General features: G+C 42.4%; 2 protein-coding genes across 6 annotated transcripts; one reads left to right on the top strand and one right to left on the bottom strand.

Moving 5' to 3' along the window:
- Window positions 1-262: 262 nt before the first annotated feature.
- wee2 (WEE2 oocyte meiosis inhibiting kinase) lies at window positions 263-6,001 on the bottom strand. Of its 5 annotated transcripts, none has more exons than XM_041995994.1 (12): window positions 5,932-6,001; window positions 4,248-4,570; window positions 3,959-4,167; window positions 3,647-3,704; window positions 3,130-3,299; window positions 2,909-3,030; window positions 2,687-2,833; window positions 2,501-2,593; window positions 2,346-2,431; window positions 2,073-2,243; window positions 1,782-1,930; window positions 263-688 (listed from the first exon to the last, which is right to left on the bottom strand). In XM_041995994.1, the coding sequence occupies exons 2-12, from the start codon at window positions 4,551-4,553 to the stop codon at window positions 523-525; spliced, it is 1,677 nt and encodes a 558-aa protein (XP_041851928.1). In that variant the 5' UTR covers window positions 4,554-4,570; window positions 5,932-6,001; the 3' UTR covers window positions 263-522. The 5 variants fall into 5 exon arrangements, 4 of the variants coding, with proteins under 4 accessions (XP_041851928.1, XP_041851930.1, XP_041851927.1 ...); XM_041995996.1 differs by having other exon boundaries at window positions 4,248-4,621; window positions 5,932-6,000; XM_041995993.1 differs by having other exon boundaries at window positions 4,248-4,621; window positions 5,928-5,956.
- Window positions 6,002-6,372: 371 nt separating this feature from the next.
- On the top strand, window positions 6,373-13,673 carry dennd11 (DENN domain containing 11). The gene is made up of 9 exons (XM_041997541.1): window positions 6,373-6,969; window positions 7,445-7,544; window positions 7,637-7,795; window positions 9,301-9,454; window positions 9,546-9,684; window positions 9,799-9,930; window positions 10,013-10,163; window positions 10,997-11,065; window positions 11,220-13,673. The coding sequence occupies exons 1-9, from the start codon at window positions 6,543-6,545 to the stop codon at window positions 11,413-11,415; spliced, it is 1,527 nt and encodes a 508-aa protein (XP_041853475.1). The 5' UTR covers window positions 6,373-6,542; the 3' UTR covers window positions 11,416-13,673.
- The last annotated feature ends 91 nt before the right edge of the window (window positions 13,674-13,764 follow it).

Raw genomic sequence — 13,764 nt, 5'->3', positions numbered from 1 at the left:
ATTTAAACTTCTGCTTGAGCAAACAAACCCTGTGTTTACAAGTAGAACCCTGACCACTGAGAACGACAGCCTTACAGTGTGAATGCTCATACTTCCTAAATTATGCCATGCATGCAGTTGACTGCAGCCATAGATAAGAACAGCACACTCACTGGAAAGTCCCCGTACTCTTTGGATCAGGAAGTACATGACTTGCACGAACTAAAAGTACACATTAAATACAATGCAACACATGTAAAAATGCTTAAAATGTTTATTTACAGTTAAAAGAATTTTAAAAAAGCCTTTGACCAGTCAAGCACATTGGAATAATACAGTTACAAGATCACTTGAAAAATTTGCTTGAATCCAACTAGTCCATAACAATCATCTCTCTCCAAATATCCTCAGTCTTTCAACAGTTTACTCAGAAGATTCTAGAAGGGGAATTGTGCCATACAGCCTTATTCTGCATATTTCATCAGACTTGTTGCAGCCGGGGGAGAGGCCGTTGCATCATGTCACAGGAAATCATCGTCCTCATTAGACTCCGTAGCCTGGGCAGCCAAAGCTTATGGATCGTCCAGTCTTCCTACCAACAAGCCTCCTTCCTGTCCTGGGCAAAGACCCCATCTTAGCAGGAGGTGTCAGCCCTGGAGAGAGGCTCTGTTTCGGTGACAAAGCCGCCTGCCGTGCCTCCTGGAGCTCTCTGAAAACAATATTTTTTAATTAATATACTTTTAACTAGCATCAGTGTCTCAGTTATTTTGATTCCATGATTCTGATTTGCAGGAGAGAGTTAAAGCCAGTGTTGCTGCCAGTGGTTTGTTTTTAATCATGTACAACTGCCCCCCCTGCAGGCACCATTTATGAATTACAGTGGATCTAAAAAAGGTCATGAACTTTATTTTTAAGCTTGTACGACCTACATTCCTCTCCTTGTGTCTTTTTCCCCTTACACCTGAGGTGTGGTCAGTGGTCAGTACAATAGAAATTTAACAAAAACAAAACATCTTTGGACCAGTGTTTGTTGCATCCTGAACATTCAACTTAAATGAGTAATATCTAATCTTAGGATGTTGCTACAGAGCAGTAGCAACTCAGATCAAAACAAACATATGAAACAGAAAATAAAAGCTAAAGTGGAGCTTTTCAAATAGCTCATAAATCTCACTAATAAAGAAAAACAAAACAAAGCAATACAGGCTTGGATTGTACCCTTCTCTTTGAGAGTTGTTAAAGAATGTGGTTTGGTTACTGAAGGAAAGCCTATAATTTATCTCTTTGGTAGATTCAAATGCATTGATTACCATCCTATTTATTAAAAACAAAAAGTTTATGAGAAGGAAATATGTGGGATTAAGAGGCAACAGAGCTGCTGCTGGTGAGATCAATACACAGCTTTAGCTTCACATGGTAGAATTGTTTTCTACTGTATTAAGGTTTAAAATAATATGAATTTAACCTTAATGCCATGCTTTTTTTTAAAAGGTTACTGGTGCAAAAAGAACCCCCCCAAAAAATGGAGGAATGAAAAAAGCTGAGGGAGTTCCAATGAAAGTCACCTCTGGGTTTATCTTTTCATTAAACCAGCTTCATATCAGACATGAGAAATGTTCAAGGACTTTGAAGTATTGTAACAATTCAACACTGCTGGGTTTCTAGCTTTTACAAAATCATGTCTCGTGAACACCAAAAATCTTCTAAAATCTTGTTTTGTAAGTTAAATCGCAATGATGAGAAAACATTTAGCCTAAAACCCCAAACTGGGACTGCATGCTAATTAATCCACCCCCTCTTACTTTTCAAGCATGGCTGTCCTGAACTTCTCCACATTGAGCTCTCTGCGTAGCTGAGCAGCCAGCCTCTCAGTGCTCTTTTCCCTTAAGACGGTGTGTCTGCAAAGCTCCCTGGCAGATGGTCGCTTTGTCGGGTCTGGATCCAGCATTGACTGACAAAGAAAAAGATAAATCTCATCAAACTATACCAGCAACACACAAAAAAGTACCATTTGTACAAGTGGCAGCTCAAAATCTGATCTCTAATTGGGATTAATTGTACATCAAAAACAGCCAAACTGGAGACAGGAATACCTGAAGCAAACCTCTGAAGGGAGGTGACAGCTCTTGTGGCAGCTTGGGGAGCTGCCCCTCTCGGAGACTGTGCCACTGAGATCCATTTTGTGGCAGAGGAGGCGCACCGGCTGCCAGGAGGACAGTAAGGCCGAGGGCAAATATGTCAGCCTTGGGGAGATGGCTGTAATCCTGGGGAGCAGAGTGATGGCTGAAATAAGAAATGATCCCTAGAAATGTTGCAAAACAGGAAGGACATGTGACTTTGAAATAAAAGTCTAAGGTGAGGTGTACCTCATGCAGAACCTCACTGGCCAGAAAGCGGCTGTCCCCCTCCTCAACCTGAGGACTGCTGGTTGATGTCACATGACCCAAATCCCCTGCAGAAAGTTAATATCAGCTCTGATGGCAAAAAAATAAGCCATTTAGCCAGAGATCATATTTAGTACCAATTTTGTAGATGACTCCCACTGAAGGATTTTCATCATCTTCCTCTTCACTTGCTGCACTTGTGCTGGGACGCTGGCAAATGAATATGTTGCCTAGAATGACATGAAAATGACATGCAAAACATCTTTAACATGCCAACTTTGTAATGAGTGCAAGTCCATAATGAGAAGTGTTCAGGGACATACTTGGTTTGATATCCAGGTGGACAAGGCCTAAGCTGTGGATGTATTTGAGACCCATAGACACTTGTAAAAGCAGATCTTTCTGTTCAGCCTCTGTGAGCTGTTCTCCCTCTGCCTCCTTCTTCACAATGACATCACTGAGACTTCCACCTTGATATTATCAAACCACACGATACATTACTTTGAGGATTAATGTAGCTCTCTTGATGACACAGTGAAACCTACCATCACAGTACTCGTTCTGAATAATCATGTGGTCATCCTCTGCCCATGCCGAATAATAGCGAACGACGTGTGGGTGATGTCCAAGAACAGCATGTGCATATACCTCTTTTAGGGCCAACTGTCTGAGAGGACAAAGCAACATCTCAAAAAAATCTGATCAAACTTTAAAAAACAGAAAGTGGACTGATCCATCTTTAGCAGACATCATTTTGCTGACTCACTCGTCTGCAGAGCCTGCCAGGGGTCGGCGAGAGCGTTTGATTGCGTAGAGGCATCCGTCCAGCCTCTTCACACACTTATAAACTGCCCCAAACTCGCCCACGCCGATGCACTCCAGCTCCAGGAACTCACTCTCATAACGTGACAGCATGAAGGCTTGTACAGCTAGTCTCTGCCAGATAGACAGACGGAGGGCATCATGGTGAAAAATCCAAAAACATTTCTAAAGGAGCCGACGTCACCCAGCTATGTTTGGAGTGTGACTACAGCGAGGACAGCCGGGGTTTGTCTTTGCTAAGTCACCAAATATGGTGATGCTTCCTCAAAGAAAGCGTTTTGTAAAAGAATGACAGTTTTCCTTAAAGAAATCCCGGAAGCAGAGTTGGCAGCATGCAATTTAATACCAAACAAAAAGTGAGTAGGCAGCTGAAGATGACAAAGCCTGGTGATGAAAGCGTATCAGCAGCATCTGTGAGGGAGGATTACATTCATCATATGCACTGATAAAAATAGTAGCACCTTTGGTGGGAGAAAAGCTTCATCATCGTCTTCAGATGACGTCAGACTGTGTTTCAACCTGAAAGATGGAGGACATTTAGATTTTTTATGGTGTGAAAAGATCAGCAAAAGCCCTGCTTGTGTGTCAGGCTTTAGTCAAAGGAAGGCTGTAATGATCTCTGTCCAACCGAGATGGGCTAATTTCCCTGCAATGTGAGACACTCGCATGACAAATTTCAAACGTTCGTGCCTTACCTTTAAGTAAAACTCATTAAATAGCATCCTCTTACATGTGTACTCCAAGAAAGAAAAAAACTGAAAAAAAATAGTTACCCATTTCCATAATCATCATCGTCATCACTCCTACAGCTGCTCCTCCACTGCTGCTCGCTGTTCCTGCGTACGGTGTCAGGGGTGAAAGGATTCACGTTGACAGACGGTGCCTGAACAAGATTTCCAGCAGGCGAGGCAAAACGCAGGTTCCTCTGATGGTGACTTGATTTAATGCCGGAGAAAGTGCCGGATGACTTTGACAGCAAACTCTGGGGATAGAAAAAGAAAAGTCAAATAAAATTCATCCACCGGAGCCACAATGGGACAGTTACTCAGAGATGTTCTCCACCTTTGGCGTGCTGGGAGAGTCACACAGTCGCAGCTTTCTCCAGGAAGCAAAAGGTATGGGGCTGGTGCACCGTAGCGGGGACGGTAGGGTGCTGCACCTACTGTGGTGACGCTGCACTCTGGGTGTCCTGCAAGCCAAGCTGGTGCTGCGAAACCTGGGACTTTGGATCTGAAAGGTGCCTTCATCTGAGGTGTTGTCACTGCTGCCTCCATCCTCTCCACAGCTAGAAAAGTCTAGCTGCTGGTTGATCCCATCAAACAAAGTCACCATGCCAGGGCCCCGAGTTCTGGGAAAGCTTTCCTTCATAATGCTATGCCCTAAACCTGACAGCACATAATGTTTGGGAAAAAATGTGGGACACAGCAGATCTCCCACTACGATCAAACGCTGACTAAAGACACCCCATAGACTTCCACATCCATAATGAAAATCCAATTATTAGTTAATGTGATTGATTAATGTATGGCATTAATATATTAGAATACTGTTTCAGTAGCATTACAATTTAAAATTAGCAGCTGAGTCCAGTTGTGTTATATAAGATGCAATCAGAAGTGCAAAAGTCATGAACCACTAGTCATTTCTTTATATATCGCCAGGAAATAAATGCAGTGGTTAAATAAAATGTATGAATAAAAATTAAAATGCAATGTGAAGGCTAGAACAGAGTTTGTGTGTAGCTAAGGAGCTTCAGAGTCAATATTTGGTATGACTACATTTAGAACCTACTTAGATGATCCTTCTTGTTAATTTCTTTTGTCGAGCTCTTCAGCTTCAGTAATACTGAGGTCCAGGGTCTGGAAAGGATTTATCACGCCATAAAACCCATTTCCACTGATTTTCAGTTCCATTCTTGTCGTTTGCCATGCCTCTGCCATGTTCTCCCTGTTTTCCTTCCTTATAGATAGCCTCTTACTTCCACCCTTCCATGGAGACCATTTCTAATGAGGCTTCTGTGAACCGTAGATGGATCAGCTGATGGGAGATGCATCTCTCAGGTCCTGTGTCAGGTCATTGCTTCAATGGATTCACGATTTAAACTACTTCTTCAAAATAAAGGTATCATCATTGCTGTATTTTTCCCCATACGTCTTCCTTTCATCACTTTCAAATACTGCTTATCTGCACTAGATGATGTCTTTTTTTTTAAGACCCTACCACTTTCGCTCTTCGCTTGCTCAGTTTCCTTAATGGTTTTTGTCATGATATACCTCATTTTCATGGAAATATTCTGTGTGAATCACTGCCATTTTTATGTGTTAAACTGTGTGTCATCTTAGTCATTTTTTGTAGACGTGGCTGAAGAAATGTAATTAAATTATCCATCTTTGTGACAAAGTGCCCAGTAATACAATTTAAATGGGTTTATTTTCCATGTTGTTATGTGTAGATAGACACCACTCTGTCTGATCCCTTGAATTAAAAGGCCTTAACAAACAAATATGAAACATTTCTTTTAATATAGTCAGACAGAAGGCCTGGACTAAGAATAAAACGGCTGCAAATGCCCAAAGAAAACCAATGAAAGCCCTTCAGAAAGCCTAGAGAGCTTTTACTAAAGACTGTTTTAAAATGTTACAAGAAAGTTTGACTCCGTGGGATCAAAATAAAAAGAAATTAAGAGTGGCACAAGACTTTTGCACAGTGGCCTTATATTCATCTTCAGATACTAAAGCTTACTCACGAACATGTCACCTTCCACATCGCCGATCTTGAATTTCGCGCCACATATGTAAAACACTTCCTGTTTAAATAAATTACCGCCACTGCGTCGTGACGTCCAGCCCCCTGATTGGTTAAATTGTTCATTAAAGTGGTTTCTCATTAGATTAAAAAAAATCAGTTTTTATAATAGAAATATTATTTATATAATGTGTATGCAAAGTTTTGGGTCATGAAAAGAAAAACTACAAATTCAAATTTTAATGACAAATGGTACAAATTAAAAACTTTAAAGTTATAAACTGGAGTTGGTTTTGAATATAGACGCAAAGTACAGATGATATGGTTCTTATAACACAAAATAAACAGCCGACGAGAAAAATTAGGTCATTGTATGCGATAGTTATATAGACACGTGGGCGGAAGTCGGGTACGTCATCACAACAGTGAGACAGGAGGAGGAAAAGGAGTCAGTGAATGTGACACCCTTACAAATGCACAGAAAACAGCCCCTCCAGCAGCAGGAAATCATGATCCGGCTCCAGGAGCGCGTTTAGCTCGCTAACAACAACCCCACAGCGGAGCTTCGTGTCACTTTCCTCCACCTACCGCGTCCTCGGAGGCTGCAGCACCATGGTGGAGCAGTCGGATCGAGCCCCGCTGCTGGACTGGGAGGAGATCCCACCGCCCGATCCGAACCAGGCGGCCCAGCCACCGCCTCGAGAGGAAGACACCGCGGCGGAGAAAAGTTCGCATCCAGCTGGGAGGCGTACACCGACGGGCACTGCGGCTGGCAATGGGTGGAGTAGCGGCAGCGACAGCACCGCCACCATCGCTGCCGCTATCACCTGCAGCCCCGCACGGAGCGTAGCAGCTGTTGTCAGCGCGGACAGGAGCCCGAGCCGTCCGCACACGGAGCTCTCCACGCACGGGCGTGATCGCCCAGAGCCTCTCGGTACAGATGGGATCGTTCCCTTCCCCGGCCTCACAGGGAGGAATCAGTGGGAAGAAAAAGATCAGATCGTGGCTGTGTTTGTGGTTACTTTTGATACAAGATCAGGTAAGCAAGCACTGTCCGTTATCTGATTTTCTATTTTATTTTTATTGTCATGTACAAATTCCACTGCGTGGACTGGAAAAGATTAACATGCGATGTCGTGTGACTTCTGTGTGCCTTAATCCATTATACTGAGCAGAGCTGCCACAGATTTCTAGTGTCAAACTCTTGACTCAATGATGAAAAACCCTGATTATTGTGTGCCACTGTGAGCTCATTCAAAATTTTAGTGACTAAACGTTCAATTGATTTTTATACATGCCTGGGTTTAAAGTTCTTAAAAAGAAAACAACAAATAATATACTAAAATAAATAAAGCAGATCTAAACATCCATAGCCTGTAACAGAAGCTGAGTCAGACCTTTCCTGGAGTCCCTGACCTCTTGGTGCTACATGAGTGAATTTAAGGAAGTAAAGATGAAAGTGGTGGAAGTAAAGGGAAGTGACTTTGTGGCTGGAAATGTCTGTGTTTGTGTAGGGAACATGGTAGAGTGGTGCCTGCCTCATGACATCAACCTAGATGGAGTGGAATTCAAGTCCATGGCCAGCGGTTCCCACCGGATCACTAATGACTTTATGTATGTACTCAGATGAGTCTAATAACCCGTGTCTCTGTCAGAAGTCATATGTCCTAATGTTTACTCTTGTTATTTGTTCTGGCACTGCTTAGTTATTTCCGTAAAGGCAGTTACTTTGGGCTGGCCTGTTTTGCTAACATGCCTGTGGAAAGTGAGCTGGAGCGAGGAGCAAGGATGAAGTCGGTGGGAATTCTGTCTCCTTCCTACACTCTGCTTTACCGCTACATGCACTTCCTGGAGAATCAAGTCAGGTGAGCCTTGCTTTGTGTTTCTTTATGTTTTCTGAGCTTTGAGATTTCTTTCTTTTTGATATTTATTTTTCACCCATTTTTTTCATTATGTGCCATCTTCCTATCCATGCCTCTTCGCTTGTTAAATGTTCTCATCAATTAAACATGAACCCAGAGCCCAAGTCAGTTGCAGTTTTTGTCACAAGAACCCACTGACATGAGCCTGAACAAAGAGCTGAAAGAAACATTGACAGACTCTTTTCTATAAAAACCTCTTTCCCTTCAGTCTTTTCAGTCTTTTCATAATAACTGAACTCCATGGATTAATACAGCTAAAGTAACAGTCGCAGGTAAACAGACTGAAGATGCCTAATTTTTAATATATTGTGATCATGTAGTTTACAATTTAATAATAGTTATTGCATCTTTAGTGTCTGTGCAGTAAATCACAAACAGACACCTGAATAGCGGAAGAAATCTGCAGTAATAAAAGTGATCTATGTGATATAATACATTTCAAGTCCTATAATATAGTTTAAGGACATGTAAGAGTTGCTAGCCATCTAAAAAGAGCTGAATTATGAATAACTTACATGCAGATGCATGAGTTGCACAGTCTCACTGTTAGATAAATGAACAACCTGCCAGACATAGGCCCAGAGGCTGCAAAAATAATGTATGCCTCAGAGAGAGACATTATCCCAGTGACAAATTGACAGCAAACAGGTGCAAAAATTATTACAAACAGATAGAAAAGGGATTAAAATGGGATAGTAAATGATGAGGAAGAGGTGACAAAGAGCTACATGAGAGAACCAAAGACAATAACATAAAATATAACAGCAATACAGAGATGCAGGGTGGCTACAAAGAGACACATTATTACCAAAATTAAACACTAAATAACCCTAGTAATTCCAATTCACCCTAATCACACACAAAATGGTGCAAAACAGTCAAGAAAGCTGAAAGTGGACCAAAAAAACAACAAAATTAGATTAAAGACAAGGATATACAACATAACCACAATGAGACAGGGCTGTAGTAGAGTGGATAGAGACAAAAGGTTCAAATATAATGCAAAGTTTACCCAAATGTGACACGAAAAGATATACAGAACAAATATGTGACACAAAATTGGTTAAATTAAGTAGAAATGGCCACATATAGACAGATTATGGCTCCAAAATGTCTGAAATTAGATTTAAAAATGTGTTTTTGTTGCTGTGCATTACTTTCTGTTTGAGTGTCTCAGTCCTCTGCTGGACGAGGGGACATGTTTACATGTTTGTGGGCTGATGGTGGTTTAACCACCGTTTGGTTGAGAACTATTTGAAATGCATGCTACATTGCTTTAGCTTGGGACAAGCGGTTGGCAGCATGTGTGATGGGATGAGCAATATATACAAATGATGAATAAGCAGAAAATTCAATAAAACACAAGTGATTTCTTTAAATTAGGAATAATCTGCTTAGTAATGCCAAGGTTGAATGCCTTATTTTGTTTTCTTGTTAATGCGTTGTAGACTTCAGCTTCAGTATCCAGGCCAGTATTCTCCACTAGAGGCCTTCTACGAGGATAAGAAGGCTGTTCTCCCTCCTACGGGAAATGGCCTGGTCACTGCTTGTCCGACTTGGAGCATTACCACTATAAACCGCTGCATGCACCCAGAAATGAAGGTCTGAAAGCTTCAAAACACCCTCCTGTTACTGAAGACGCTCTGTTGTGACTGTCATAAATCAACTCCTTTGCCACCCTCCCTCTCTGCAGATCACCCACCCAGCTGGCTGCATGTCCCAGTTCATCCAGTTTTTTGGGGAGCAGATAATGGTGCTGTGGAAGTTTGCGCTGCTGAGGAAGCGTCTCCTTATCTTCTCCCCTCCACCGGTTGGTGTGGTCTGCTACAGGGGTGAGCAGCTTCAGCTTGTATACACACACTCAGCGTTTGCTGCCAGAGTGCAGAATGTTGGCACAAACTGTAGGTTTTGTAGGTGTTTTATTTATTATTTTTCTATTCTCTCAGTGTATTGCTGTTGCTGCCTGGCCAATGTCTCTATACCTGGAATTGGGGTTTCTGTTCCTGAACTGCGACCTTTCTTCTACATCAACATCGCTGACATCGGTGCACTGGAAACAGAGCTGTCATATGTAGCTTGTGAGTGGAGCTTGTGAGTGATGATTAGAAAACTTGTTTTTATCTTTAGAGGTCACATGTTCCTTATGCATATGTTGTAAAGGCACAACGGAGAAGATTTTTGAGGAGAAGAAGGAGCTGTATGATGTCTACATCGATAACCAGAACGTGAAGACCCACAGAAGCCATTTGCAGCCGCTGCTCAGGCTGAACGCTGCAGATAAGGAGAAGTACAGGAAACTGAGTGAACAGAGGTGCGTCAACGCTCACTCCGACATCTCATTGTCTGCAGCACACACGCAACACCTCAACACGCAACAACTCAGCACGCAACACCTCAACCACAACACCTCAACCACAACACCTCAACACGCAACAACTCAACACGCAACAACTCAGCACGCAACACCTCAACCACAACACCTCAACCACAACACCTCAACCACAACACCTCAACACGCAACAACTCAACACGCAACACCTCAACCACAACAACTCAACACGCAACAACTCAACATGCAACACCTCAACCACAACAACTCACACGCAACTCAACACGCAACACCTCAACACGCAACACCTCAACCACAACAACTCAACACCCAACACCTCAACACGCAACACCTCAACACGCAACACGCACCTCAACACGCAACACCTCAACACGCAACAACTCAACACGCAACATCTCAACATGCAACTCAACACGCAACACCTCAACACACAGCAACGCAACATGCAACTCAACGCGCAACACCTCAACACACAACACCTCAACACACAGCAACGCAACACGCAACTCAACACGCAACATCTCAACATGCAACTCAACACGCAACACCTCAACACACAGCAACACAACACGCAACTCAACACGCAACACCTCAACACGCAACAACTCAACCACAACATCTCAACATGCAACTCAACACGCAACACCTCAACACGCAACATACATATACATATTTATATATATATAGTATGTGTGTGTGTGTATATATATATATATATTTTATTAGCTGAAAGGTCTCTTTCGGCTTTCATATTGACAGGTAATATGTTTTGTTTTTGTTTTTTTTTTAACCAGGCAAATGCTGCTGTACTCTCAGGAAGTGGATGAAGACTGCACGTCAAACGAAGAGGATCTTTTCATTCTGTGAGTCCTTGACAGGTGTTTTATAGTCAGAAATGCACTCAAGTTTAACAGAGAGCTTTAGTTCTGCTTAGTTTTATTGTTCAGGTAAGCATATATCTGGTAATTAAGCTGGTATTTAAACACATACTGATGTCATCTTTCATGTTGCCTTCAGGTTCTTCATGGAGCTGAATAATCGCATCTTTCAGACCCTGTCTGAGGTAGCAGGAAGCTCTGAGCCGACCCTCACTGCTGACCACGTGAGGGCCATGGGGCTGGATCCCCATGGTGACCGCTCTTTCCTCGCAGACCTGCTGGAGGTGTACGGCCTCGATGTCACAATTGTCATAGACAACCTCTGCTGCCCCTGAGCCCTCTCACCTGGATGCCACAGGATTTTTTGTGCCAGCGAGGCCCACACACCAAGACACTGAAGACACTGCCTCTATCATAGAACTCCATCAATGTCTGCTTTCCCTTTCCTGGGTGTCTCGTTCCCGTCGTTTGTGTGCGTCCTCTGACCTGTGGAGACACTCCACAGTGCACCAGGTCACAAAAACCTGCCAAGCAGGGGGCAGCTGTGAGCTCTGACAGACACTTACATCTTACGTCACCCACAGAGGACTGTTTTTGACAGAAATATGGTCTCTTTGTGTTTGCGCTCATTTGACTTGGACTCTGGCTCGTGTGGTCAGAAATTCAGCCTTGGATAAAAATATAAAAGCAGGATGCTGATGGATGCCACTCGTCACAATAAAGAAATCACTGACACTTTTCCAGTCCTGCAGCTCTGGTGTCCACCTCCGCTTTGAGTTATATTCGGAACGGTTCTGCCACTGGAAATGAATATGTGTGCTTCTAATACCTTTTCTGGAATATCGAACAGACTCAGATCTCCTGCTGTAATCCTGTAGCTGTAGTATCTGTTTCAGAGAGAAGGTAAAATGGAAGCTTTTCAAACACTTTATTTGCCTTTCACAAAGGAAGCAATAGGAGCAAAGCATTGAAAGTATCTTTTAATGTTTAGTGTTTTTCTGTTACGTTTCATGATTTTGAGAGGTGAGGTAATGCTGGAAAATGGTACCTTTTGTTAATTGGGAGGTGTAATTAACATGAAGCGGAATAAAAAGGAAAACAGGCTGTTAAAAACACTTAAAGCTTTATGCACTTTGAACACAAGCTTGATGTGATCATATTTCTCTGTATTTGTTAAAGTGTTGGTGATGGGGATGTTCGTATTTCATTATTTGTTCTTTTTGGTGGAGGATGTTTCAATGAATGTGATTCTGTAACATCTCTTGTGAAAGCTGCACCACAGGGATGTTTCCACCATCATGCTTGACTTTACCTTTTCATGTGCTGGCTTTATGATTCACTGGGAGCCAACTGGTTGTCATGGAGTGGAGACGGGCTGCCGGTGGTCACAGAGCCCGACTCTGTTGAATGAGGAGTTATTGATAGAGCCGTTTGTGGCAGATCAACAAGTAAGCTACAGAGAGATCCTCTCCGCTTGTCTGTGTTGACAAAGATCTCTTTGTTTTGTAATTTCTTGCGAGATCTGTTGACATCCTGATGGGAGCTGAGCAGAAGCTTTAAGTCCTCCTCTATGGGCAGATTCGCTGAAAGGACCCCGCTAAAGGTTTTCATCACGGTCCCATTGAGTAAATCCTGCTTAGAGATGGGCCAACTGTGTCTTTTGAATGCTGCTGGTGGAGTTTTATTTTAGTCCATCCATCATGTTGCCAGTCACACTGATGCTGGAACACATGACGCTGATTGTTGTCTTGCTTGCTGTTCATTTCAAGTAGAGCATGTCAACGCGGTAATGTCCCTCCCAACCCAGAATTTTTCCTTTTTATTCACTGGTTAAGCCTGCAAGTACAATTTTTATTTCTTTTTTTTCAAGGTTATATTCCAAAAAACATTGTAGGGTTTATCTCCAGGTTGAGAATGGCTGATATGAGGACTATAGCTTGACCTGCACATGGACTTGATCCTCTAAGATGTTTTTTCAGTTGGTTAAAAGAGAAAAAACATGAGGATTAAAATGCACTAACTGTTGTGTGTGGAAGAAAAGAGTGATTAAGCTTTATTTTTGAAATGGGGCCTTAAAAATGTGACTCAAACAGAGCAAGGAGACTTGTATCTTTTGTTTCTACGTCACCTTCATTTGCTAAAATTTCAAGTAGATTCAAGTCCTTCACTCTTCAGTAGGATCCTAATGTGTGTGGACTCCATTACCAGCTGTAATCTCTTTTATCCGACAGCGTTTGCTTCACAGAGCTGCGTCAAATGTAAAAGGGAATGTACACAGAACACGTCACTGTAAAAAAGGCCTTCTTTGTGGAAATGTTCACAGATGTGTACCAGCTTAACTAAACTCATCCTTTGTACAGTGTGTCACTACTGAATGTCAGACAGCAGACGTATTGCACATGTGCCGACATCCAAGTGGTGTTTCCGTTTTCTTCGTGATTGTAAGTCAAGAGTTCTCACAGGATAGCAGATAAATCTTCACCTCTACTAACGTGAACACTGTAAGAGATGTCAGTTGCGTACACAGAAGTCAGCAGCATGAGCAACTGTTCGCTGTACTGCCATTGTGAAACAATAAACTGTTGATACTGTTTTAAGCGTTATGTAATCCTCTGCTCTGAACACTGTTATCTATTTTTCCATGTTTAAAACAGCTTTCATGACCGTCTGGACACAGAAAAGTA

This window comes from Melanotaenia boesemani, chromosome 10 (genome assembly GCF_017639745.1).
Source record: "Melanotaenia boesemani isolate fMelBoe1 chromosome 10, fMelBoe1.pri, whole genome shotgun sequence".
Taxonomy (NCBI): domain Eukaryota; kingdom Metazoa; phylum Chordata; class Actinopteri; order Atheriniformes; family Melanotaeniidae; genus Melanotaenia; species Melanotaenia boesemani.
Note: the sequence above shows the minus strand (reverse complement) of the source record. Positions and strands in the feature narration are given on the sequence as shown.

Bases quoted from the DNA above. Each gene is read 5' to 3' on its own strand.
- dennd11 (XM_041997541.1), top strand. From the start codon at position 6,543: ATGGTGGAGCAGTCGGATCGAGCCCCGCTGCTGGACTGGGAGGAGATC. The intron at 7,545-7,636 runs GTATGTACTCAG...GGCACTGCTTAG, and splicing joins CGGATCACTAATGACTTTAT to TTATTTCCGTAAAGGCAGTT. The intron at 9,455-9,545 runs GTCTGAAAGCTT...CCCTCTCTGCAG, and splicing joins GCATGCACCCAGAAATGAAG to ATCACCCACCCAGCTGGCTG.
- wee2 (XM_041995993.1), bottom strand. The intron at 2,432-2,500 runs GTACTAAATATG...AACTTTCTGCAG, and splicing joins GGGAGTCATCTACAAAATTG to GGGATTTGGGTCATGTGACA. The intron at 689-1,781 runs GTAAGAGGGGGT...TATTGTTTTCAG, and splicing joins AGGACAGCCATGCTTGAAAA to AGAGCTCCAGGAGGCACGGC.